The 27,921-nt window shown below is 41.3% G+C and overlaps 1 protein-coding gene across 1 annotated transcript; it reads left to right on the forward strand.

Annotated features, from left to right (window-relative positions):
* The first annotated feature begins 131 nt into the window (after nt 1–131).
* SCRN1 (secernin 1) lies at nt 132–27,483 on the forward strand. The gene is made up of 8 exons (XM_056857486.1): nt 132–290; nt 5,927–6,108; nt 11,189–11,391; nt 20,652–20,846; nt 22,495–22,660; nt 25,058–25,238; nt 26,843–27,002; nt 27,267–27,483. Exons 1-7 carry the CDS (start codon nt 132–134, stop codon nt 26,999–27,001), a joined length of 1,245 nt encoding a protein of 414 aa, XP_056713464.1. The 3' UTR covers nt 27,002; nt 27,267–27,483.
* Nucleotides 27,484–27,921: the final 438 nt, after the last annotated feature.

Raw genomic sequence — 27,921 nt, forward strand, 5'->3', positions numbered from 1 at the left:
GCTGGGATCAGGTGAGTTTGGGAGTGACTCCCCCCAAGGTCCTCACTTGTCTAAACTATTTTGCAACATTTATTACACTTCGGTCAAGTACTGTATACAAATACCAGTTATTCTCTTTCTCTTTCTTTAGAATGGCTCTGATACCTCCAAGTTTTTGTTTTGTTGCATTTCCACCACGTACTAAAGAGGGTCTTGTCATATTTGGAAAAAATTCTGCACGACCAAGAGACGAGGTGCAGGAGGTAGTTTATTTTGCTGCTGCTGCTCACGATCCAGGATGCAAAGTTGAGGTAAACAGTATTATTCATACTTCGCATGTCAGTTTTATAATGTATTTTCCTCAAATCTAAACTGCTATATTCTGTATGATAGCCATATAGGTCAATATTTTAAAATTATTCGTTGTTTTTTGTCTGCCTTCTCTTGTCTGATCCTTTTGTCCCCACCTAGGTTCATTTATTAAGTAATGTTTCTATTGTACGTGCATGACTATTCTATTACAAATTGTTGTTACCCATTCCAGATCCTCTGGACAAGGTAGGGAGCATGTTCATGTGTACTGTTCAAACTCAGAAGTCAACATAGGCTTTGATTCTAACTAACGTTTTTACAGGTGGAAGGATTTCTGCCCTTCAAGTGTGAATCCCCCCCCCACTCCCGCGGCAGCCCAGAATACCTTCCCAAATCCTGTTTCAGGGAATCCCCCAGGAACAGGTTTTCAAGGGGAAATATCAGGTTGCTGCAGGAGGGAAGAGGAGAGAAAGTTATACTCTGTGGGCTAGTCACAGTTATCTCTGAACTCTCTCAGCCCCACCTACCTCACAAGTTGCCTTTTGTGTGTGGGGGGGGGGAGGTGATTGAAAGCCACATTGAGACTCCTTACAGGTAGAAAAAAAGCAGGGTATAAAAACCAACTCTTCTTCTTACATAGCTCTTGCAGTGCAAACTAAGGACGAGCTCAGTAGATAAAAAGAGAGATAAAGCTGGTTGGCATCAACTTACTATTGGTGCTTTTACTTCAGATCCTGGGTTTCATGCATATATTGAACAGCAAAGAAGGTCTCAAAGAGATGAGGAGCCATTGTCCGGAACGCTGCCGTGGGACCTCCCTATGAAGAATTAACAGAATTACATGGTCAAAGATTTCAAATAATCTGATAAAAGTAAAATAGTCCTTTCATATGAAAATTACCATCCAACTGATTAACACCCAGGAATCTTCTACTGTAGAGTTCTACTTGGAGCGGCAATGCAGGCACCCTTTCTGTCAACAAGAGAAGAGTGGAGATTGATTAGCCATCTGCTGGAGAGCCAGCTTTCTGCATGGCTTCTCTGAAAGTGTTGAAATAATCATGCTAAAGGCTCCCAGGTATTCTGTGTTATCGCAGGGTGACACCGATAACAATGGCATATGCTTCTTCAGCTGGTCTTTGCTAGATGGGATAAAGCGAAGAGTGGTTTCCTCTTCAAACATGTTAAAGTAGTCAATTTCAAAGAGAATGGAACCATATGACACAACACAGCGTGTTAGGGTTTTAATGGTATTGATGCTAGGCGAAATCATCATTGACATACCCAATATTGGTCTTCTGCATTGGAAAGGCATTTTAATATTAAAGCCTTGCTTTTACTTATTTTTTGATATCAAAGATATCAATTTATGTGAGCAAAATGCATTCTAAATTGCTAAATCCTTGGGAAATATAATAATTTAAAATATTTCCCTTGGTTGCAATGCTTTGGTATACTTAATTACATTTCTGTTTCTTGAAGTGCTAATTTAACTTATAAAATATTGGGAGAAAAACCCTAACATCTGAAAGCTGTGTATTCTTTTTGTTGTTCTAAAAAACACCCACTGTGTTTCCCTTGAATTAGTTCTGATAACATATAATTTCCTCAATGGTTTGTCTTGCTTCTGGCATTAGACTAAGGATGTAAGAATATATCATTAGGGAGAAGTTTTAAAAATACTGATGATTACTGATTACACTATTCATTTTATAGTGCTGATAATCAAAACTCCATAACAGATTAAAAATGGGTGGTTTGTCATTTATTTTCTATTTCTGAGTACTCAGGGCCCACTACGATAATATTTTCAAGTTTTTGTTTTGCCTTTCTGTAGTGCACTGAAAACCTCACATATATTGCTAATTTTAACCCTTGAACTATGAGGTTTGCACTAAAAAAAGATGCTGTAAATGGCAGCTTCTGAACACTCTTCAAGGCTGGCCACAAGTAGACTGTATTGCAATAGTTCAGCCTAGATGCAACTAAGGAATGGATCACTATGGCTAGATATGACTGAACCAGGAGTGGACGCAGCTGATGCACCAGCTGAAGCTGCAAAACATGTTTCTTCCAGTTTGTAAAAGCATACCAAGGTGAGTGCTAAATTGCACCACATGCCTTATGTTTAGGGCTGCCAAAGTTTTACCATAGAGTTTCCTTGAGCGACCCTTTGCCACTTCTGGTGAGAACTTCCGGCAAGTTCACAAGTCTTGGGTTTTGGAGCTCACTCAGAGCCACAGGGCCACAAGATGAATCTCAGTACAATCATTTGCCCTGCAAAGTTCATAGATTCTTCTGAGATTTCAGTTCATACCTGGTTGTGGTAACTACACATGTACATTGGAGATGGCACTAGCTACCCCTGTTTACCTGAAAGGAAGACTAGGTTTCTTCCCAGGAGTGCCATAAAAAAAATAGGGGATTGTCTTAAATTCACATACATGATTTTTGGTTTTTTGCCGTCAAATCACAGCTGACTTACAGTGACCCCCGCAGGGTTTTCAAGGTAAGAGACATTTAGAGATGGTATGCCATTGCCTGACTCCGCATCACACCCCTGGTATTTCTTGGAGGTCCCCCATCCAAATACTAGCCAGGGTGGGGGCTGAGAGTGTGTGACTGGCCCAAGGTCACCCAGCAAGCTTCCATGGCAGAGTGGGGATTTGAACCTGGGTTTCCCAGATCCTAGTCTGACATCTTATCCACTACACCACGCTGGCTCTCCACATACAGAGTACACTAAAAAAACGTTTTGTGTATAAACTTTTAAAAGAGGTTATACATTCTTACATTCAGGATCATCTTCCCTTTGGCTAAATACAGTACATTTTTGTTTAGCGCAGAGTTGATTTCCATGTTATTTTAAATGATGTCTTCTTGGGTATGGTAAATATTTCGTCTCCATATGGTTATAACTACACAAATAAACACATGGAACAATTCTTAGTGGTACAAGGAAGCAGGGCCATTAATAATGGTATTCAGTGTGTCATCACCAGACCCTAGGGTTGCCAACCTCCAGGTGGTAGCAGCAGGAGATCTCCTGCTTTTACAACTGATCTCCAGCTGATAGATATCAGTTCACCTGGAGAAAATGGCCACTTTGGCCATTGGACTCTATGGAATTGAAGTCCCTCCCCTCCCCAAACCCTGTCCTCCTCAGGCTTCGCCCAAAAAACCTCCCGCCAGTAGCGAAGGGGGACCTGGCAACCCTACCAGACCACCCCCCCTTCTCTATAGGTCTTATTTGGGACACTGGGACTTTACATGGAAGGCTACTAGTAAACTTCATCCTGGAATATTCTATAGTATTATATTGGATGTACCTATATTAAATTCCCAAACCTGAAAATGTTGGTTCCAGCTAAGATAAAAATTATACAGCAGCCAGAAGCAACCTAAAATGGTGCAAAACTAGAGACTGGGCAAATTATCTTTTAAAAATCATTATATAACCTCAAAACAAATAACATTACTTATAATGCCTGTACAGAAATACAAACTTTAACTAACCAGCACTGGTCTGATCCAGCAGGGATCTTCTTATGTTATTAATATCCCAAAGATTATCCTCTTAGCTGGTATATATAGGTCCAAGGCATTTTCTGTTTTGTTTTTATTATGAAGACCACTGATTGTTGTGCAATCCAGTCTGATTCATTTGAAGTTCAACTAGCAGTGCCTAGAATTCAAAGTACAGTAGAAACAGAACAAAGGCATTAGTAAGAAAAGCAGCATGCTTTGCTCTCTCTTTCATCCAATAATTTTCCAACTAAAAAAAAAAAGGATGCATGTAACGTTCTCTGGCTGCTAAATAAGGCAAGAATCTTTATTCTATCACTAACAGTACTTTATTAATCATTTTAACCAGAGGACTCCATTTGCAGAGAGCCTTTCTGTTTGTTCCCTTGAAGCTCCTCTGCCTGAAAACCACATCCCTTCTTTAGTCTCTGTTTAGTTGTCAAGAATATAAGAAGAGTTATGCTTAGGGTTGCCAGCTCCAGGTTGGGAAATACCTGGAGATTTTTGGGGGCAGAGCCTGAGGAGGGCGGGTTTGTCGAGGGGAGGGACTTCAATGCCACTGAGTCCAATTGCCAAAGTGGCCATTTTCTCCAGGTGAACTGATCTCTATCGGCTGGAGATCAGTTGTAATAGCAGATCTCCAGCTAGTACCTGGAGGTTAGCAAAACCAAAACAAAAGCACCTCCGTGCCTATACCTTGGTGGTTTGGAAATTAGCACGGGTAAACGGTACACAAATGCTCAGAGCCAGTTAGCAAAATACAAATATTATTGGGTGCTAGAGAAAAGAGACAAACTGAGTGAAGCAAAATCTTAACAACTGTGACTAAACAATATACAATATATACATGGAATAATTTATTTTGTGGGCAAAAAAGTCCTCTTCTTAAATATTTCAAAGATGATCCGTTCCAGTGGTATAAGTGGTATAAGTTATTCTCAGATATTCTCAGGTATAAATCCAACAGGTATGGATCCAAAGATCATGTCTTGATCTATAAAACTTTGGATCCATACCTGTTGGATTTATACCTGAGAATATCTGAGAATAACTTATACCATTGGAACGGATCATCTTTGAAATATTTAAGAAGAGGACTTTTTTGCCCACAAAATAAATTATTCCATGTATATATTGTATATTGTTTAGTCACAGTTGATAAGATTTTGCTTCACTCAGTTTGTCTCTTTTGTCTAGCACCCAATAATATTTGTATTTTGCTAACTGGCTCTGAGCATTTGTGTACCGTTTACCTGTGCTAAGTACCTGGAGGTTGGCAACCCTAGCTATGCTGGATCAAACAAAGGCTCATCAAATCCAGCTTCTTGTTCACACAGTGGCCAGCTGGCTGCCTCTAGGAAGCCCACAAGCAAGATGACTGCAACAGCATCGTCCAGCCTGTGCTGCCCAGCAAAAGAGGCATACTGCCTCTGAATCTGGAGGGAGTAAATAACCATCATGAATAGCAGCCATTGATAGCCCCATCTAGGGATGCCAGCCTCCAGGTGGGACCTGGAGATCCCCGTGGAATTACAGCTTATCTCCAGACTACAGATATCAGTCCCCCTGGAGAAAATGCTTTGGAGGGTGGACTCTATGGCATTGTACTCCGCTGAGGTCCCTGTCCTGCCAAAATATCCAGGAGCTTCCCAACTTGGATCTGGCCACCCCCAGCTGGTGGCCGGGGGGACCTGGCAGCCCTAGCCACATCCTCCATGAATGTGTCTGCTCCCCTTTTAAAGCCTTCCAAGTTGGCGGCCATCATCACATCCTGTGGCAGCGAGTTCCACAATTTATGCAGTGTGGTGAAGAAGTACCTCCTTTTGTCTGTCCTGAATTTCCTATTCTTCAGCTCCAGTCCGTACCCCCAAATGCTCCCCAAAGGGTATTGACTTTGTCCACTCTAAGGAGTCTTCTTCCAAAAGAAGAACCCCTTAAGCTGGAGGAAGTCTCCTTAGGCTGTAGTAAGCCTTCCAACTTGACATGAGCCAGCAAGTTGCCACTTTCCTACTTGACTATTGGCAAGCAAGAATTATTACAATGTAATGTGAATGTGTGACAGAAACACCATCTACTTCAGCACAGTTTTTTCCCCCTCCCTTTTCTCTAGTGCACATATATTGAGATTGACCAGGTGCCCCAAACTCATGCAGTTGCACTGAGCAGACCATCATGGCTATGGGGAGCAGAAATGGGCGCCAATGAACATGGAGTGTGCATTGCAAACAAAGCCATTGTCACCAAAGAAGCAGCCTCTGAAACTGAAGCTCTCCTAGGAGTGGATCTGGTCAGGTGGGTGCCTAAAGACCACATTGCAGATTAGTTATTTAATCTATTTAATATTCTGAGCAGGAAATCAATGATTTAAACACGAATCTTCCATCAATTCTTTACTATACAGAACATTCTCACATAAACCAGAAAATGGGTAACATTATGCATCATCATGGCATAAACATTTGTGCCCCAGAGGCTGTTTTATGATGTATGTCCTCAGATGGTAGTGTATAAATGATACAATAAAAAATGGACCTTTATTTAAAATATTTTGAATCATCATATTTATTTACTCCATTTATACACTGCCTTTCTCCCCAGCAGGGACCAAAAGTGGCTTATGTTGGTCTCTTTTCCTCTGTTTGAACCTCACAGCAATCCTAAGGAGTTGCCTAGGTGAAGAGTGTGTGGGTGGTCCATGGTCACCCAGTAAGCTTCCATTGCAGAGCGGGAGTTTGAGCCTGGGTCTCCCAAATCCTAGTCTGACACTCTGAGCAGTCCCTTGTGTGTCTGTGTACATATTATACCTTGGGTCCTGAGATGCTAAGGAGAAAGGCAGGCATACAAAAATTCTAAACTAAACAAATATTTTTTAAATAAAATGTATTTTTAAATAACATATCTTCTTGAGTTGATGATGCAAACTGTTCGCCCCATGGTACATTCGATCTGTTAATCCTCATGGTAGTACTAGATTCCTTTTTGTGAGAACACAACAGAAGTTTTCCTTTGTACATGTGTGGGAAATTGCTGCCCTAATTAACCCAGTTATATTGGCTTGGGAGTAGCAAATAATATACCTTGCTGTTAATTTTGGCAAAGAAGAAGGAGCTACATCCTCAAAAACTCATGTGTGTGCCCATTAGCACTGTATTTCGGTGACTCCAGCCGCCTCATTTATATGCAGTATTTGCAAGAGTTGCTTTTGGATGTATGTTTACTAGTTCAGATTAGCTTCTGGAACAGATGTCTCTATTTTTATGGCAGTGTGAACTCCAAAGATGGTAATGACTTTCTTCAAACTGCACAGTGTTGCCAGCCTGTTGCTGTTTTCTCAGGGATTGGAAGGCTTTGGTCCTAATCTTTATTGGGGAGCAGGAGTTGGTATCCACTTGAAATGTATGCTATGGAGAGCTCCTAGTAAACCTGGAGAAATTGTTTGGCTTCGCCTTCTTTCCTTTACAATTGTAAGCAGTGGTCTTGAACCCATGGATTGGGTCCTGGTGTCCTTCCTGCTGGGCCATAAGCCATTTCAGAGCTGCCATTTTTTGACTGCTGTCTTTTGGAAGGGCCTGTTGCATAAAATGTAAGGGTGGTATGGCTCCTGCTTCCTTTTACACAAATGCTGAGTGATGAAGCAGGACATCAAGGTGATCTGTCACTGTGATGCAGAGGATTCCTCCATAGCTCTGAGCCTTGGTTTGTTCCTCAGCATGGTCCATGTCCTGGTGCTTGGCTTGTGTTTCCAATTCCCACCTCTTTTGGTCTGCTGCTCATGGGCCTGGACTTGATGTTAGTGAGATCATAACTCCGAGTCCCTTTCTTCCTGTCACTTGACTGTAATGCCACATGACTTCCTGCATGTTATACACCATGACCTCAGTGGGTACCATGCTTGGTGGGTCAGGTGTTTGGAAATGTGGAAGACTGCTACCTTGCTCAGACCATGCTGTAAGTCTGCGCTTTTGGACTGTGGATGTTAGGATTGGTAATATTTTGGTTTAATTCCTCTTAAATTACTGAGCATTTTATAATGAATCTGATACTTACCAAAGCAGTGGTTTGCTGAAAAGCCAAGTTATAGAAGTGATAATACAATCCTATAAAAAGAGTACTAATAAATCTGCATTGCCTATAAGTATTTTATCCTTTGCTAAAAAATATGCTAGTGTGGCTTTGAATGGCTTATTTGCATGTTTGTGAGGATGGGGGGAAACCCTTTGGAATAATTACACCCTCATAGTCATCTTTCAGCTCATGCGTTCCAATGGGAAACATTTGAGTGGGATTTGAATACTGGTGAATGACCTTTTGAAAATCGTTTTATTATAGGCCAACATGATTGACAACCTTAATGTCATCAGTCTCAATCTTACAATATGATTTAGATTAATTTACTACCAAATGAAGCATCAAAGCAAGTACAAAAACTAAAAAGGAAAGGGTGGAATGGAAATGTCATAGAAATTCCAGTTTCAAATGAGACTGTAAATTGGATTGTAGGCTATGGTAAGACTTTGGGAAGATTTCCCCCCCCCCCAAAAAAAAAACCCCACCTCCAATGAAACCTGAGAATAGTTTGCAAACAAATGTATTGTTTCTTTGTCTAATTGTTTCTTTGTCCAATGGCCACGTAACTATTCTTGCTGAGTCCTCATGTGGAAGGATCCAGCTGTATTAATTAGTATTAGTTCAGAAGCCAATTATTTAAGCAAGAGATTCAAAGTATATCTAATATGCTAGTTATAAGTATGTTAATCTAAGCTCTTTTTCCTGTTCTACCAAACCAGAGTTCTATGGTAGAATCCTCGTTTATCCCTTGACTTTTGCTAACATCATGAATTTTCTTCTTTTATCTCCCCACCCCCCAATCTCTCTTGCTTTTCAAAGGTATAAAAGAGGAGATGGGCACTCGGTTGCATGGCAGTAAATCGGCTTATATTAAAATACTGTAGGAGCAGTTGCATTGTGGAATGAATTCCCAAATTATTAATAGGAACATTAGGTCATTATTAAATGAAATTATGAAAGGCTGAAATATAATCATTATAATAATAACATTTTACTTTGATCATTATATGAGCTGATTTTAGAGTATGTTAGGGGTTTTTGAAAGGAAATTCTAGAAGTTTGAGCCTCCCTGCTGCGCTCCATCCCCTCGAAAACTGTGTCCTCCACAGGCTCTGACCCCAGATGTCCAGGAATTTCCCAACATAAAGATGGCAACCCTTCCATTAAGGCCCCTGCCTCCCCCATGCCATTTTCTAGAGCTGAAATGGCCTGGGGATTGTGGGGGGCATTATTTCCCTTTTGGGTAGGGGGCTGAACATGCGCACGTTCAGTGCATGTACAGCTCCCTGACTGGGCTAATAATGCCCCCAGGCTGTTTCAGATCTTGAAAACAGATGGGGGAAGCCTCTCCTCACCCCCGCCCCCATGCCATCGTCTCAATCTGAATCAGGTCCCTGCATGCACTTTTACACTGAGTTGCCACCAGGAACTCGCAGCTGCAGTATGGCTGCCAGTCCTAGGGTTGCCAGGTCCTACCTCTCCTCCGGCGGGAGACTTTTAAGGCACATCTCGGGATCGCGCGGCAACTCATGGACGTGCGTCACTTCCGATTGTAAACCGGAAGTCCCGCCTCTCGAGAGGCCTTATGCCACTCAAACTCTTAGTGAAGGCGGGACTTCCGGTTGTAAACCGGAAGTGACCTGTAGCGGTGTGTACGCACATGCACGTTTGCCCGCCGACCGTCAGCTGGTCGGCGGGCAAAGGGGCAATTTGCCGGGTGTTTGCCCGCCACCACCGGGCACCTGGCAACCCTAGCCAGTCCCCATTGGGAACTTATGTAAAATGTAACACGTTGGCCCTCAATCTTAAGTGTGTGTGTGTATGTGTGTCTTTTGTGAGATAAGCGCACCATCCTGGCTTAATTTTGGCTTGTTCCATGGCATCGCTGATTTGCAGTCCCCAGCACAGGCCTGTCCAGAGTGAAGGCAATGAAACATGCATCTGTCCAGTAAACCAGGGTTCTGATGGCCAGCAAGCAGGATTTTGCAAACTAACAGTACTTAACATGAAACAATGGTTTATTTTATGTCTGAACCAAGCCCAAGAATGTATTGGCACAATCCACAGCATGAGAATCTGTATATTAGAAGAGAAGAAGCTACTACTGTAGCATCTTTTGTCCGTCACAAGAAGATTCTACTGGTGTTCCAAAATCTTCCTTCCTTCCTCCCTCCCTCCCTCCCTCCCTCCCTCCCTTCCATGAAAATAAAAATTATGGCTGGTTTCAAGTTTTTAGAAAGGTACTTCCAATTGATTAATGCAGTTGCAACAGTTGTCTTCAGGCTACTAAAGAGAAAAAATGTGGCTGGGGAGGTCATCAGTTAAGGAGGGCTCTTTTGAAGTCAGCGGCAGCCAGCTTGGTAATAGACTCTCTTGAATAAATGGTGTGAGCTTGTCAAGGAATCTACTGCTTAAAGATGCTGGCTATCAATAATAACAACAATAATAATAATAATAGAAAAAAACAACAAAATGTTATGAAGATGGGCTTCACTGGGTATGGACACAAGATGAACTGTAAAATTTTCCTTATCTGTCTTTTCCCTTTTTCTTTTCTTTTTCTGTACCCCCTTCAAAAAATGAATAAAATCTTTTTAAAAAATAAAATGCTGGATAGAGTTTCTGGCTGTGCTAAGACAAAATTCCCATTTCTTATCATATTGCAAGGGGTTTCTGCCAGATTAACATTGTCTATTGGGTTTAGAAGGGCGTAACTCTGTTTAGGATTGCACTACAAATGGGACCAGACAGGGTAATGGAACTAGAACTAATTGTTGGTTTTTAGAGTCCATCATTTTTTACATTGGATTGTATGCTATCACTTTGCCAGAGATGTCTCAAGGCATTTTCTGAAACAAGTACTTTCCTCCCATGCTGCCCCTGCTTGGTTCAAGGTAGGCCCAGAGCCTGCCCCTTACTAATGCACCTTGGACTCAGGTGGCACACAGGTGTAGGGGACAACCGGAGGCCACAGCCCAATTGGCAACTTGGATGGTGAACTGGTCCTTTCCTCTGCTCAGTTAAGTGTGGTGTCTTCCTTTGGTGCGAGCATCTTTCCTCTGGAGAAAGGTTTCACACAAAGTTGAGTGGAGGGGTGGGATTCAGCCTTAGTATTTCAGTGGATCAGAAATCAGTTTTAAAATGTTGGTCAAAGGATAATATGCACCATAGGATACAATAAAGAGAAGTAATATGTTGGTATCCAAATATCTTATCCCATTTTATGTCTGCTATGTCATTTAAGCTACTATCCTCTGTTACTATAATAAAGTTGCTCATTTCCCCCCCCCCCCACCTTTCCCAGGCTTGGTCTAGAAAGGGGTGCGACAGCTAAAGAAGCCTTGGATGTAATAGTCTCCCTGTTGGAAGAATATGGCCAAGGTGGAAATTATTATGAAGATGGGAGCTCATGCCAAGCTTTCCAGAGTGCGTATCTCATCGTGGACAGGAAAGAAGCTTGGGTATTGGAGACTATTGGGAAGTACTGGGCAGCAGAAAAAATCACAGGTCTGTTTTCATGTCTATTCATTCATTTATTTCCTTACTTTTAAGCAAAAAATTGGCTTCCAAAGCAGCTTATACCATTAAAACTATACAGCAATCAATGATGACAATATAGAAAGGTGCCCTCAGAGAGATACTGGCATGACTGTTGCCTCTGACCTCACTGATAGCAGCTGGCAGGAGGAACCTTTTGGCTGAAGTGGGATTCAGCCATGTTTGGGGTGGGGGGTGCCTGGCAGCTGCCTCTCCCTCAGGAGATTTCACTCCAAGTTGTGCATATTTAAGTATTACAAGTGATGCATCCCTGACATGCTAATGTTGTACATGTAGTGGCAGGGGTGGGGGCAAACTAAATAAGATTCTGAATGTGTGCAAAGTCATATGAGGTAAGTTCTTCTGTCCCACCAGCATCAGGCTGGGGCCTCATGGCTAGGAACATTTGCTTGGAACAAAGGCTGCAGGCGAACTTTGGCGTAGTTATCTTTAAAATTGAGAGTGGCCTTGGCCCAAACTAGATGCAACATACAGATGAGACCTGGACATCTCCCAGAATTACAAGGGATCTCCAGAGGACAGAGAAAATGGCTGCTTTGGATAGGGTTGCCAACCTCCAGGTACTATACAAATACTCACAATACTGATAACAGAATAGCTGGAGAAAAGAACCAGTACAACTCACTATATTCAACAATTCATTAATAACAACATGCAAACAACAAAACAAACACAATTAAGTGCAAACAATAGTGAACGCAATATATACAAAAGTCAGAAATACAAATATTTACAATATTGATAACACAAGCATACTAGCAGTCGCAACAGTCTAAATCCAAGGCAGGAAAAGGATTCTTCAAGTCCAACCCTGGACAATAATTTCAAAGTAGGTGGCACAAAGTCCAGAAAAGGAGGAAGTAGGTGGCACAAAGTCCAGAAAAGGAGGAAACGCTATTCTGGATACTCTGTAGCGTTTTCACCAAAGCATAGCTTCATCAGCCTATAAAATTCATATAAATATTATAACACTCCTATAACAATTTGCCTTATTATAAATTTACTGAAAAACAATAGTACAATGATAGTACAATAATAGCTTACCTCAGTTATGTTACAAGCATACAAACTAGGGAGGTTTGTAGTCTTAAGAATCTTATTTGTCAATCATGTACAAAATCAATTCAAACAGTTAATCTTTTTATGATTATTTTAACTTTTACAATTTTTAATATTTTAATATCAGTTGTTTTAAGCTCCCACAAAAAGTTGGGTTGCTAATCTTTCAATATCATAGTTAAGCTGTAGCAAGCAGCGTTAAGTACATATAGAACAAGTTGGGTCACATGATGTTAAGCAAGGACTAATCAAAGAGCATTTAAAGGTACAGTACACATGCAGTAAACTTCAAAACTAGACTTATAAAAAACAACACAAATCAAATTCATTATTTAAGCCGTTGGGGGCTAGAGTATTAAAGAGAAGGATGAAACACATTTCATTCTGAAGCAACACCTTCTGTACGTCTCTGCAATCATGTGGGTGATCTCTGTAAACCCATAGCACAAAAAATCGCATGTCGTTTTCAGAATGTTTTTGTTCAACAAAATGGCTTGTTAAGGGGGCATCAAAATTACGGGCCCGCAATCTTGATCTATGTTCCCCTATACATAGTCTAATCTGGCTATGTAAATAGTACTACCGATATAGAGTTTTGCACATTTGCAAGTAATATAACCGGGCTCGTGGCACAGTTGGAAAAGTGCCTAAGTTGGAATTTGAAATCGGATGTAGCAGAACGAAACACTTTTACGGGAAGACTTAATGGGCAGACAGAACACTTCCCACATTTAAAATGGCCGACAGCCGAAGTGTGTTGTGTGGGTTTTAACAAATCTGAATGAACAAGAAAGTCTCGAAAGGACTGTGTTCTGCGCATGCCAAAAACGGGCGGAAGACTACAGCCTGGGATATCACGGAGACTGTGCCAATGTCTCCTAATAGCCTGTTAGATCGCATAAGAGTGTTTGCTATAGGTCAAAGAACAAAAAATGTTGTTATTTTAATTTTTAGGGTTTTTTTGAAAATAAGACAGAACGATCCTTCACGTTCGCTCTGTGTCGGGCTTCTGACAAAACCTGTGGTGGATAGCTGTGTCCAATTAAAGCAGCAAATGACTGTGGGAAGTGTTCTGTCTGCCCATTAAGTCTGTCTTCCCATAAAAGAGTTTCGTTCTGCTACATCCGATTTCAAATTCCAACTTAGATCAAGATTTCGGGCCCGGAAAAAAAATCAAACTTTTCTCTATCATACCTACATTCTTATTCTTCTGCTCTTCAAACCCACAAATTTTCAATTCATTCTTTTCCGTATTACGCAAAAAGTTCATAAATGGTTTTCTATTTTCTCTAATCAAAGCAATCAGTTTGGCCATTTCCGCTAATTCCAACATCTTGACAAGCCATTCTTCTATTGTAGGTATATATGGACGTTTCTATTTTTGCGCATACAATATTCTTGCTGCTGAAATTATATATAATAGCAAACAACCATGTTCGCTTGGTAATTGTTCGCTTGGTAATTTTTCAAGGATAGGGTTGCCGGATGCAGTCGACCTGCAGTCAGCCTGGCTCAAGAGAAATGCCTTTAACTGGTCAAAAGACTGCCAGTGCATTGAGTCAAGGCTAAGAGAGGCAGCTCAGGCTTCTGTGGTCTATGGTTACCGCACTTTGTATTCCCAGTGATGTATTAAGAGTTTGAAAATGTTATAAAAAATACTTTTCGCACTTTCTATGTATCCCCACCAATGTATTAAGAGTTTGAAAACATTATAAAAAATACTGTTTGCACTCTGTTTGGCCCCTTTTGCTGTGAAGACATCTTCCAACCATTTATTACCGTGGTATCCAAAAACCCTTTTAAAGCGATGTTTTTTATAACATTTTTAAACTCTTAATACATCGCTGGGAATACAAAGTGTGGTAACCCCCTTATTAGAAGAAACCCTGTGCACAATGACTTGCAGTTATTGGGGATCCTGGCTCACTGGGCTTTAAACCAGGACCCAGCGCAACTTCAGATTACAGAAGATGGTTTCCACAAGTTTTCCTTGCTCAAGGAGGTCTCATGCCAGGAATACCGATCCAGATACATCAAATCTTTTCCACATGCAGTAGCCTGCTTCATGCACAGCTCCCTGTGCACACTGCTTTGTGCATCTGTGCTTTGAAGCACTCCTGGCTGTCTGTATGTTCACATCAGCTTCTCAAAAAAATAAAATAAGTGACCCCGTCCTTCATCGACCTTTACAATAGCACATGTCAAATTTAGTCTTTTATGTGCAGATTTGTCCTGGCTTTTAAGTGTACTTGAAAGCTTCTTGAAGTTTTAAGGTAAATTGTGCAACTTGCATTATCCTTTAGAATCTCTTTCAGCTGGGTCAGAATTCTCTGTATGCACTGATGCACACAAGGATGCCAGAATGTCTGCTCCAATTCATTTCAGTGGGTGGCAGCTATCTGCAGACATAAAGGAATGTGGATGTTGATTGCCCTGTCTGTGGAAAAGGAAAGGAATGTGAAAACCTATGTGCAGAGCACCTGTTGGGGAAATCACTAGTTAACACCCTTCTGAACTTCCCCTTTGGTGTAGAATTCATGGTTTCCTGTCGTGTTGTTTTGTCACAATACTAATAGGAAAATTTGAAAAGGAACAGGTATTTGATGGGCTAAGTAGCGGCTTTGATGAGAAGCACTATTTCTTTGTGGCCCATGTAGCATCACCTCATCCATTTTCTTGCCTTCTCCCTTAACTACAAAGATGGGATACATCTTGTGAGCCTCTTAGCACAGTTGCAGACAACTGGCCTTCTGCTCACCGTAAGGGAAGGACAGTTAAAGGTTAACATTTGTCTGTTTGTAGTAGGGTTCTTTGGAACTGCTATGATAATATGTTAATCAATGACACTACAGCGCTAGAGAGAAGCAAAATCAGTTGCATTCATAAAGTGTGGTCTTTTCTGCATTGGCGGTTGTGTTGGAGAATCTCAATGAATGCGTTTTAGGAAAGTGAGATGTTCCTGGGTCAGCTACTGGGAGTCTAATGCAGTTATCCCACTGAGGTTTGAATGGGAACCAAGTTTATCTCTCTAAAGTGGTAAATAAACTATAGTCAATAAGGTTGAACAAAATTTGTAATGAGAATTTTCAGAGGTAGATAAGATGTACATACATTTAAAATACTCAATAGAAGATATGGTACTAGATTCTTATAAGTTTAGTTGGTGTAGAAGCTTAATGGATGAAATATATTTATGTTCATCTTAGCGAATCTTGAGATTAATATAATATAATATAATATAATATTTGAGAACACTCCTTTTTTAACCTTTTAAATTTAAACTATGTAGAAACTTGGAGGAAGATGTATCTTTTATCTTATTTTTCCCTCTTCCCTTTTTTTTTCTTTCTGTACCCCTTTCTTATAAAATAAAAAAAGTTTGTCTCTAAAAGCTCCAAAGCAGAAAGACAATGTAAATTCTGCTGTTCTGCTCAGACCCTTTGTCTCTACCCTCTTCTCTTTGTCTGCTTTAGTCAAAATGAGAATCCCACGTTTTACAGCAGGTGAGGGAAAAGGAGTGGCTAATAATAAGTGTTGGGGGAAGAGATGCGCTGACAGCATTGTGCCTTTGTGCCACTGAACTTTCAGTAAGGCAGACATGCACCCCTGGCAGCCCGGAGTGTGGGTGTTGGTTGACGACATGAGATAAAACTTCTTTGTTTCTCCTGGCATTCCCTCAGTGATCCCTCCTTCCTACCCTATGTGTTAACAGTTGTTATGTTTTTGTATGTGCATTTTAGCTGGGTTTTAATTTTTTTAATGGTTTTTAAGCCATGTTTTTAGTGTTTTATGTTTTCAGTGTGTTAGCTGCCTTGGTGGCCCTGATAAGGGCAGAAAGAGGGGGTATGAATTTTGTAAAATAAATAAATAATGAATCCCCATCTCCTGTGCCTTATGAAGAAGTTTCAGGAAGAAGAAAGGGAGGATCCAACCAGCTCTGGCCCACGTCCTTTATATCCTTGTGAAAGGAATCATGTTGGTTCACAAAGCTAGGGAGGTTCAGGAGGGAGAGGAGAACTATTGGACTAATGAATTAGAAATAAACTCTTTAGCAACTATTTCTTCCTCGCTTCTTCTCCATCCCTTGACACTGGCATAGTGTCTTTTGCAGGACAACTGATTTGATACAAAAGGGGCTGATCTTTTACCTGCACAATGCCAGTAGTGTGGCAGCCTTGAGTTGCAGGTGTGGGAACAGTGATCCTCATTCACCTGTTGCTTTGCTAGTTGTATGTTGTGAGTCTAGAGAAATGCTGCCATCTGACTTGCACCTGCTTTGAAAAGTGCCTTTGTAAACATGCAAAGCAGGCGGGTGTGGACCCTGGCACCTTATAACTTATAATTAGAGTTGAAAACTCAGTCTTGAGAAATTCCTGGAGATATGGGGGCAGTGCCTGTGAAGAGCAAAGTATATGGAAAAAGGGGAGCTCAGCTGCAATACGATGCCATAGAATCTGCCCTCTGAAACTCAAGGGGAACTGATTGCTATAGAATGAAGATCAGTTGTACTTCCAGGAGAACTCCAGGATGGTAACCCTGCTTATCAAAACAGGCAAAAGGAAGTATTTCTTCACACAAACCATAAATTGTGGTGATGGCTGCCAACTTGGAAGGCTTTAAGAGGGGAGTGGACATGTTCATGGAGGATAGGGCTATCCATGGCTTCTAGTCAAAATGGATACTTAAGTATGATGCATACTTATTCTCGACAGTATCAGAGGAGCATGCCTATTATATTAGGTGCTGTGGAAGACAGGCAGGATAATGCTGCTGCAGTGGGCTTGATAGAGGCACTTGGTTGGCCACTGTGTGAACAGACCGCTGGACCTGATGGGCCTTGGTCTGATCCAGCACGTCTTTTCTTATATTCTTTATACTGAACCACCATGGCCAAAGACGCATGGTCCCTTAATCCACTTTATTCCCCGTTTCAGCCAGGATCAAATTTACCTGGGCTGGGGGGGGGGGAACTTTACGCATTACCTTGAAAAGCAGGGATGAAACTGTGCCAATCGATCCATGTAAACAGAAAGTGCGGGAGACATTAAGTTCCTGTATAGTTTGGCACCCCCCCATGCCCCCAGTGATTGGTCGTTTCAAATTGACCAATGAGGGCCTTCCCTGCCCCAGGAAACGACCAATCACCGGGGGCGGGGTGTTGCAAGCTAAACAGGAACTGTGCACGTCTCCCGCACTTTCTGTTTACATGGATGGATTTGCACACAGTTTCATCCCTTCTTTTCAAGGTAATGCGTACAGTTTCCCCCCCAGCCTGGGTCAATTTAATCCTGGCTGAAACGGGGAATAAAGTGAGTTAAGGGACCATGCGTTTTTGGCCCATGTCTTCTCAAATATGTAAGTGAGCCAGGGTTACCAGATACCCCCTAGCAACCAGCAGGGGGTGGGAGACTTGTCAGCAGCAGGGAACATAAACATAAACAGCTTTTTAAAGAGTTGAGAAATAAAAAAGACTCAAAATATTGTCAAAGGCTTTCACGGTCAGAGTTCATTGGTTCTTGTAGGTTATCCGGGCTGTGTAACCGTGGTCTTGGTATTTTCTTTCCTGATGTTTCGCCAGCAGCTGTGGCAGGCATCTTCGCCAGCAGCAGATGCCTGCCACAGCTGCTGGCGAAACGTCAGGAAGGAAAATACCAAGACCACGGTTACACAGCCCGGATAACCTACAAGAACCAAAAAAGACTCATTTAGGAAGTGGAAGGAGGGCCTTATAACCAAAGAGGAATATAAGCAAATAACTAGTGCTTGTAGGGAGAGTGTTAGGAAAGCTAAACATAGGAAAGTATGAACTTAGGCTAGCGAGAGATGCTAAACGCAACAAAAAAGGGTTCTTTTCCTATGTACAGAGTAAGAGTAAGAACAAGGACAAGATAAGCCCATTGCGTGGACCGGAAAGTGAATTTGTAACAGGAGATGAAGAGAGGGCAGAACTCCTCAATTCCTACTTTTCCTCAGTTTTTTCTCTTGAGGGAAGTGGTGCTCAACATGGCATAAACAGAACATGAGATGAGGAAAGGGATTTGCAGCCTAGAATTGGGGTAGTGCACAAACACCTGGTTTCTTTAAATGAAACAAAATCCTCTGGGCCAGATGAATTGCACCCAAAGGTACTCAAAGAACTTGCAGATGTAATTTTGGAAACTCTGTCCGTTATTTTTGTAAAGTCTTGGCAAACAGGTGAGGTGCCAGAAGATTGAAGGCAGGCAAATGTTGTCCCCATCTTCAAGAAGGGGAAAAAGGAGGATCCGGGTAACTACCGACCCATCAGCTTGACTTCTATACCAGGAAAAGTGTTTGAACAAATCATCAAACAGTCCGTCCTTGAGCATTTAGAAAGGATGGATCTGATCACCAAGAGCCAGCATGGGTTTCTCAAGAATAAGTCATTTCAGACTAATCTTATCTCCTTTTTTTGAGAAAGTTACTACCTTGTTGGATCAGGGGAATGCTGTAGACATAGTTGATCTAGATTTCAGTAAGGCTTTTGATAAGGTTCCACATAGTATTCTAGCTGACAAATTGGGAAAATGTGGGTTAGATCCTATTACTGTTAGATGGATCTGCAACTAGTTGACAGATCGTACCCAAAGAGTGCTAGTTAATGGTTCCTCGTCCACTTGGAGAGAAGTGACTAGTGGAGTTCCTCAGGGATCTGTGCTGGGCCCTGTGTTGTTCAACATCTTTATAAATGATTTGGATGAAGGAATAGAGGGGATGCTTGTTAAATTTGCAGATGATACTAAATTGGGAGGGGTAGCAAATACGGTAGAAGACAGAGCCAAGATGCAGGATGATCTTGACAGGCTGGAGAAATGGGCTAGAACTAATAAAATGCACTTCAACAAAGACAAATGTAAAGTTCTGCATTTAGGTAGGAAAAATCAAATGCATAATTATAGGATGGGGGAGACTTGTTTGAGCAGTAGTGTGTGTGAAAAGGATCTTGGGGTCTTAGTAGACCAAACACTGAACATGAGTCAGCAGTGTGATGCTGTAAGTAAAAAGGCAAATGCAGTCTTGGGCTGCATCAACAGAAGTATAGTGTCCAGATCACGTGAAGTGATGATATCGCTTTACTCTGCTCTGGTTAGACCTCAACTAGAGTACAGAGTTCAGTTTTGGGCACCACAATTTAATAAAGATGTAGAACGTGTCCAGAGAAGGGCAACAAAGATGGTGAGGGGTCTGGAGACCAAGTCCTATGAGGAAAGGTTGAAGGAGCTGGGTATGTTTAGCCTGAAGAGGAGAAGACTGAGAGGGGATATGATAACCATGTTCAAGTACTTGAAGGGCTGTCATATAGAGGAGGGTGCCGAGTTGTTTTCTGTTGCTCAAGAAGGTTGGACCAGAACCAACGGGTTGAAATTAAATCCAAAGAGTTTCTGTCTAGACATTAGGAAAAATTTTCTAACAGTTAGAGCGGTTCCTCAGTGGAACAGGCTTCCTTGGGAGGTGGTAAGCTCTCCTTCCCTGGAGGTTTTTAAGAAGAGGTTAGATGGCCATCTGTCAGCAATGCTGATTCTGTGACCTTAGGCAGATGATGAGAAGGGAGGGCATCTTGGCCCTCTTCTGGTCACTAGGGGTGTGGAGGGGGGAGGTAGGTGTGAATTTCCTGCATTGTACAGGGGGTTGGACTTGATGGCCCTGGTGGTCCCTTCCAACTCTATGATTCTATGATTCTAGGGAAGCCTAGCCTGGCCTCTCATCAATGTTGCCGGCAATCTCACTTCAGGTACTTGCTAGAAGTGATGCCATTGTGTCACTGGGGGTGCTCTGGTATTTGGACAAAAACTCTATGGTTGAAACCATTTTTACCATAGAGTTTGTGCCCAAATACTAGAGCATGTTGCTGGTGGTGTGGTGACATCACTTTCAGTGTGCACTGTAATGACATTGCCATGTTGACCATTAAGCATCACTGAGATGCCAGGTTAGGCCTCCCCCACTGCTGATCAGCAGTGAGAGCAGGGACTGGTTGTGGGGGATCCCCAGCCCCTAGCGGGAGCCTGGCAAACCTAAAATTTGAGTTGATATCACAGCATATGACAGTGGCTTACCCTCTTAGTTTACTATATGGCCATATACCTCCCCCTTTTAAAATTCTCTTTTGATATGTTCCTTTTTTTCCATAGAGGGAACAAAGTGTATTTGCAGCCAGCTTTCCTTAACAACAAAAATTGACGCCGAGCACCCTGAGCTTAGAAGTTATGCAGAAAATCAAGGCTGGTGGACGGCAGATACAGAATTCAATTTTGCTCAAGTATTTTCTCAGGCTGATAACCATTCTGATTGTTGCTTGGGGAAGGAGAGCCTAGAAAAACAGGAAGGTGAGTTTTCACTTTCTTTCTTAAGAACCTTGTTCGTTGCCAAAAGACCAAAGGGAATTTGGGACTTTGCTTTTGTTGGGGAAGTTATGAAACATTCTTGGGAAGCTTTAGGAGTCTTTTGTTCAGGAAGTTACAGGTATCAGATGGGGTGTTTGTGTTTGATGGTTGGACAGGGCAATCCTGTGCAGAGTTACTCCAGTCTTAGCCCACTGAAATAATACACTGGAATAGCTCTGTGGAAGATTGTCCTGTGACTGACCCAAAACACCCAGACAATGATTCTGTGCTTACCTTGGCGCCGTGGAAGGAATTTTTTCTCCTTATACTCTGTAAAAGTATATTGACTAAGTTAAATTATCTCTTCCTTGGAACTGACCATCAACTTAACAAGGTTTGCAAACTTTTCAAGTCTTCCCGAACTGAATCGTTCATTGAATCAATCAAGTAGAAGGTTAAAAATGTGGTTCTGCTGAATTTTTGTGGAGTTCACTTTCCTTTATCCTTTATTTCTGTTCCTTATGCTTGCGGACCAACAGGTCATGAGCAAAACAAATTCAGTAAGCTCAGTAATACAGAGATAATCAAACATACAGAAATACAAAGTCCAGAATAGACAGTTAGAAGGAAGTTATCATTAAAAGCCATAGATAATTTTTTTGCCACAGTGAGGGTTACATTTGGATCAGTATCAGTCAATAACTTTGCTACTATCTCTTTCTTTAGAGCAGGTCCCCACTTCTGAATGTATACTGTAATCCATTTATCTCTGGCGAGATCATACTTTTTTACAATCAATTAAAAAATGCCAAACAGTATCCAAATTACCTGATTTACAATTGGAAAATCGTTGACAAAGGGATCCCTGAATATGGGGTTCACTTTGGTTATAAATGGTGACATGAGAAAGGTATGCAAAGCTTTCTCTAAAAGAGCAAACACAGGAAAAAAATAGCCTTTAGTGTCAATACTGGGATCTCTTTAACAAAGCACCGATGGCTGTATCAAGCATCTCCAAGGAAGCAATCTACAGGGATTTGGGGAGCACAATTGTCTCCTTGTGCCTTGGCAGGAGAAGGGAGAAGATTTGGTTTTACACAGAGGTGTGGTGGCCTCTTTTAAATTGTCCGGTGTTACTATAAAGAAAGAAAGCATTTTTGTATGGAACATATTCCCCACCCCAAATCGCTCAAAAGGTGGCTTAACTTTTTCATCTTAGTAGAAGGGTATCGTAGAAGGGTAGAAGGGTATTTTTCATCTTAGTATATGGCTATCATATTTTGGTCACACCATGAGATGACAAGAGTCACTGGAAAAGACAGTCATGCTAGGAAAAGTTGAGGGCAGCAGGAAAAGAGGAAGACCCAACAAGAGATGGATTGACTCAATAAAGAAAGCCACAGCCCTCAGTTTGCAAGATCTGAGCAAGGCTGTCAAAGATAGGACATTTTGGAGGATTTTCATTCATAGGGTCGCCATGAGTCGGAAGCGACTTGACGGTACTTAACACACACACACACACACACAGAAGAGTATTGTCCTCAGCCTCCCTGGCTGTGGCTTCAGCCCTAGTTACAACCTTTCCCCAGATTTAATACCTAACAAAACTTTGGCTCATGCCCTGTTAATGTTCCTGCTTTGATGTTTGCAGGTGATATCACTGTGCAAATGATGATTGACGTCTTGCGTGACAAGGCCAGCGGTGTTTGTGTGGATTCAGAATCCTTCCTTACTACAGCAAGTATGGTGTCTGCTTTACCTCAGAATCCGAGTTCTCCTTGCGTCCATTACTTCACTGGCACACCGGATCCATCAAGGTCTGTCTGCAGAGTACCTGGCATCCTGCCATGAGTGTTGTCATTTCACAAGATCTGTTTCTAGGTTTACATCTGAAAAATTCCTTCCTCAGCTTAGGGTTACCATCCTCAAGTGGGGCCTGGAGTTCTTCCGGAATTACAATTGGTCTCCACACAACAGAATCCCCTAGAAGAAATGGCAGCTTTGGAGGTCAGACTCTATGGCATCTCATCCATGCTGAGCTCCCTCCCCTCCCCCACGCACTGCTCTCAAATCTCCTGAAATTTCCCAAGACTGAGTTGGCAATCTTAGCCTGAATCCTTATTGTTTATTGATGGAAAGCTGGTCAGTTTGAGGAAAGGTCAAAGGTGTAGCCTGAAATCATTTCTGTAATTGCCGCATCAGGTTTTGAAGGTGTAGCTTTAGGACTGACCAGGTCTCCCACCGTGGCAGGCCACCTCCCACTGAATTGGTGGTGGGGGAAAAAATCGCTGCTGGGGTGATAGCATGACATCACTTCCGGGGAAAGCATGGAAGCGACATCAGTCCTCTCCAGGAATTTTGAGAAACTCAAGGGCTTCTGGCAATTAATCCCTAGATAGTTGTGTCATCACAGATGGCACCCCCATGTCTCCTCCCCAACTCCCACTGGTTGCCAGTCTATGCCTGGCAACCCTGGGGAGTTATGAGCTAGCCAGCTTCCTCCACAAGAATCCTGCCGGGTGACCTTGGGCCAGTCACAGTTCTCTCAGTCCCACCTACCTCACAAGGTGCCTGGTGTGGGAAGAGGAAGGGATTATAGTTGTAAACTGCTGTGAGACTCCTTAAGGTAAAGAAAAGTGGAGTATAAAAACCAACTCTTCTTCTTTGTCTTCTGTGGATTATAACCAGTGTCTTAAAGTCTTAAAGTGTTTGGGGGAAACAACAGCTGTTTTGTAAATCCCGATGAAAAGATCAGTAGTTCTTCATTAGCATTCCCTATAGCAGGTCTTCTCCTTTTAATCATTCTCCTTGTGGCTTTACCACTAGGTCAGATCACTGGCTTTAATGATTGAACAAAGTTCAGAGTAGAGAGACACCCTTTAATATGATATCTTCCCTTTTCCCTTTTATTTGTGGATCAGCAGAAAACAGTTTAATATAAATTGCATTTTTTATTCTTTGAGGGAAACCATCAAACATACCATAGGTTTTAAAATAATAGGGAAAAAAGCAAAGCTGAGAAACAGAATTGGCTGCTCCCCCCCCCCAAATGTTTACTGCAAATTATTGGTGCTTTAAAAACCCTTAAACATAACAACATTTGTCTTCAGTGAAAATTTACACAGTGTGTCTAAAAAGGTTTAGAACTTCAATGCCCGAATGACTTCTGAGTGCAGGAGTTGCCAACTTCCTGGGACTTATTTTTAAACTACTCTAAACCACGTATATGATTCTAAGGAAGAGTCTTTCTCAAGTTTTAAAACCTCCTTTTATCCTAATATGTATTTATTTATTTTATGCCAATAAAGGTTTTGATATTGATATTGACTTCCGAATGCAAGATGGTTTTTTAATGCAGTGAAATTGGGTTACGGACTCTTTCAAGGTAGCATGAGAGGTCTAGAATAAAGGGGACAAAACCTTGAGGATTTTATGTAATGTCAGTCATGTTTTTTTCGAAGAATATGTTTTTTCTAAGAATAGCATCATCATCATCTTGTACGCAAAGCAGCATTATTCAATACAGCTTCACATCTGCTCTAGTTTTTGAGAACAGTTCTGCATCTCCAAATGTTCTGAGAGGTTTGTATAAGCATATTTATTCGTCAAGAGGCTTTTGGCTGCATAAGCCAGACATTTATTGTTTAAGGAGTGGAGTGTCAAAATGTTACATCCATGGGCTTGATATCAATTGTTTACATCTAAAATAAGAAAGGGTAAGAAGAACATTAGAGCCAACGTTGTGTAGTGGTTAAGAGTGGTGGACTATAAACTGGAGAACCATGTTTGATTACCCACTTCTCCACATGAAGCCTGGATGACCCTGGCCCAATCACAGTTCTCTCAGAACTCTTTCAGCCCACGCAGAGGCAGGCAATGGCAAACCACATCTGAATGTCTCTTGCCTTGAAAACCCTATCAGGTCGCCACATGTCATCTGTAACTTGGTGGCACTTTCCACCACAAAAGGAGAATACTTAGAATTTCTTTTTTTAGAAACCATACATTATTTAATGCTATCTTTCTCATGGCTTGTATTGTATTAATGCTATCTTTCTTATGGCTTGTACTGCTGCAATTTCCTCTGGATCATATGACCAGTAACTGTGCATGACATCTCCAATTTTATAGTTCAGTGTTGTTGTTTTTTATGCAAACTGCTAGGTGATGCCCAAAACATACCCATTATTGGTAATACATCTGATCTCTTTCAGGTCCATATTTAAACCCTTCATCTTTGTTGATGATGTGAAATTAGTTCCAAAAGTTCAATCTCCTGTTTTTGGTAGTGAGGACCCTGTGAAAAAAGTTCCTCGGTTCCAGGAAAAACTGGATCGCAGACATGAGCTGTACAGGGCACACGAGTGGATCCGATCAGTCATAGCAAGTAATCAGGTAAAGCCAATAGAATCCATGGCTTGAAATAAGCCATATTTTACACCAATAATTGACAATTTGGATAAAAACAGCAGCTGCCATTTCAGATCACAGAAGCATCTAAAAAGAATAAAGACTAATTCTTACAGTATCTGAGAAGGGTAAAAATATGTTTGAAGTGCGAAGGTCTGAATGCTCAACTATATCAACAAGGGTTTTGTGCTAGTTTTCTGTCTGCAGGTGGGATACACACACACACACACATGCGCGCTCGCACACACGCAGCATTAAAGCATGAAATCCTTCTTTTCCCCCAGTCTGAAATAGTACAAAATCAGGAAGAAATGTACTGTGTGATCTTTCTGAACATGTAGTTCAGTTCTAAACATTTCTAGTTGGCAGCCTTCAATTCCCAGACGGTCCAGCGACCAAGCTCTTGGGCTTTTTCCAGGCCTGATTTGGTATAATAAAGTTCATGGCCTTAAATGAATGTTATAACAAGGTCTACTTAGCATTCAAAAAGTGCTTTCACAAGCCATATTTTGGAAGAGCCATTTGTACTCTTTTAATACCAAAAGACAATAAATGCTATGCTTGCTCAAAGAAGTCTTGACAAAAGTTTGGAAATATATTCTTTTGTAATGCTAGCAGATGCAGCATTCTAAGGGTTAAACCATTATCTGTTGAAGAATGAAACTGATAATCTGCCATTTTGATGGTGTCTGATGATCTTCCTTTTTACCAGTTCAGTAGTACATAAAATAAATGTAAAAGAAAAACCATAGGTTTGCTGTTTTAACTCCTAAAAGCGAAATTGAATATTCTTGTCATTCGTTCTTTATATTTTGGGGAAAGGATCTAACTTTTTGGTATCCTTTGATTACGCTCATGCAGTGGAAGCCTCTTTTCCTTCTGAGGGAACATGGAGTGGGCTGATCGTGCGGCCTTTCCTACAGAACCATTAACCCTGGCAAGGTGCCGACTTTGTGAGAATTTTCCATGTGACTGGTTTCTCCTATATTGTAGTCAGCTTTTTAAATTATTTTTTTTTAATGTCCTAAGTCTGGCTTGCAAAATCTGCAGTTTTAAAAATGAGATTCCGTAGTGGAGATGTATCTAACTAAATGGGCTCTGGCCCACGAAATCTTATGTTGGATCCTGTTATTGCCTTCCACCAAGCCTTGCTACAGCAAAAGAAGACTTTTCTCCATTAGAGGAGAAAAAGTCATTCTCAGTTTTCTTTTGAAGGAAAACTTAACAGAAGAAAGTAATAAGATCCAACCTTGTGGAAGGGAGTCATTGGATATTTGTTGGTGCATAAGATGCCACGGCCTTTTTTTTAAATTTCAAAGCTTGTTTACAAGTAGCATTAGTAGTAGCACATGGTCTTTGATAGACAAAGATTCCTTTATTTGGGACCTGCTCCCTACCCCCACCTCCCTGTGTGCTGGGTCCTAGTTAATATTTGATTGACTCGGTAGACCATTTATACTCCATTGATTAATCTTAATTTTTTTAAAATTTCTTTTTTTTAAAAAATGAAGACAGATTTGTGCAGAGACAGATTCTGCAGGATTATGGCTCAAGTCACTTTCAGTTCATAGATGTTCCCTTTTTCTTAGGAGAAAGGTCAAAAGCTGAGAAGAACCATGCTGGACCTTGAAAAACAAGGCTTGGAAGCGATGGAGAATATCCTTAACAGCTCAGAAGTTCTTGATCCTTCTGAAGTAGAAGACCTTTTCTATGACTGTGTTGATACAGAAATCAAGTTTTTAAAGTGAAGTGAGTCTTTTTTTATTTTTCTCATTCTATTCTGAAATCCTCATTTTGTTTTGCAGAAACAAGCATCAGTCCAGATATTTGATCTGATTAGCTTGTATTTCACTGCTGTGTCTGTAAGGAATAAGAGCCCAGCCTTTGTATGTTTTAGTCTACTTTACTACAGGTCCAAATGGACTATTTTCAGAATTCTTATTCCTATATGTGCATCTTTATTCAACTTTAATAATCATTAGTGAATACTAAGGGGTTACTTTCTCATTTCAGTGACCCATAGACACTGTTAGCGTTTACATAAGAAGATCATAAAGCTCTTCAGACCTTGAACGATAATCTCGCCATATTGCCGAATTTGGAGGAAATTGTCATCTTTCTAGAGAGATGTTCCTCAGTAGCTGTATCCAGTTAACACACCCCTTTCCCTTTTTTCATCATGTTGGTGTCCTATGTGTGTGCATTTATGTTGTGAACAGAGAAAGGTCACTGATTGGTTTAATTACAGTATGCATGCTGGCTGTGATGCAGAATGTTTTGTTTTTTAAAAAAAAAAACCTCGGGGTAATAGAATTTAAACAATGAATAACTAGAATTCAGCTAACTTGCAAATTAAATATGTTGTTGAAAAGACCAAGTTTTAAGCCAGTGACAAAGACAAAAATCACCAAATACATCTGTTTTTCAATAGACCGAGTATTGCTATGAAGAAATGTTGAGTTGAAAGTAGAACCTAGAGTTTCCAACCTCAGGTGAGACCTAGAGATCTCCTGGAATTACAACTGATCTCCAGATGAGAGAGATCAGTTCTCCTGGATAAAAATGCTGCTTTGGAGGGTGAACTCTGTGGCATTGTATCCCACTGAGGTACCTCCCCAGGCTCCACCCCCAAAATCTCCAGCAATTTCCCAACCCAGAGTTGGCCACC

This window comes from Euleptes europaea, chromosome 11, assembly GCF_029931775.1.
Source record: "Euleptes europaea isolate rEulEur1 chromosome 11, rEulEur1.hap1, whole genome shotgun sequence".
Lineage (NCBI taxonomy): Eukaryota > Metazoa > Chordata > Lepidosauria > Squamata > Sphaerodactylidae > Euleptes > Euleptes europaea.

Excerpts from the sequence above, each read along its gene's own strand:
- SCRN1 (XM_056857486.1), top strand. The coding sequence starts at position 132 with ATGGCTCTGATACCTCCAAGTTTTTGTTTTGTTGCATTTCCACCACGT. Across the intron at positions 291-5,926 it reads ATCCAGGATGCAAAGTTGAG|TGCACATATATTGAGATTGA; the intron begins GTAAACAGTATT and ends CCTTTTCTCTAG. Across the intron at positions 22,661-25,057 it reads GGCACACCGGATCCATCAAG|GTCCATATTTAAACCCTTCA; the intron begins GTCTGTCTGCAG and ends GATCTCTTTCAG.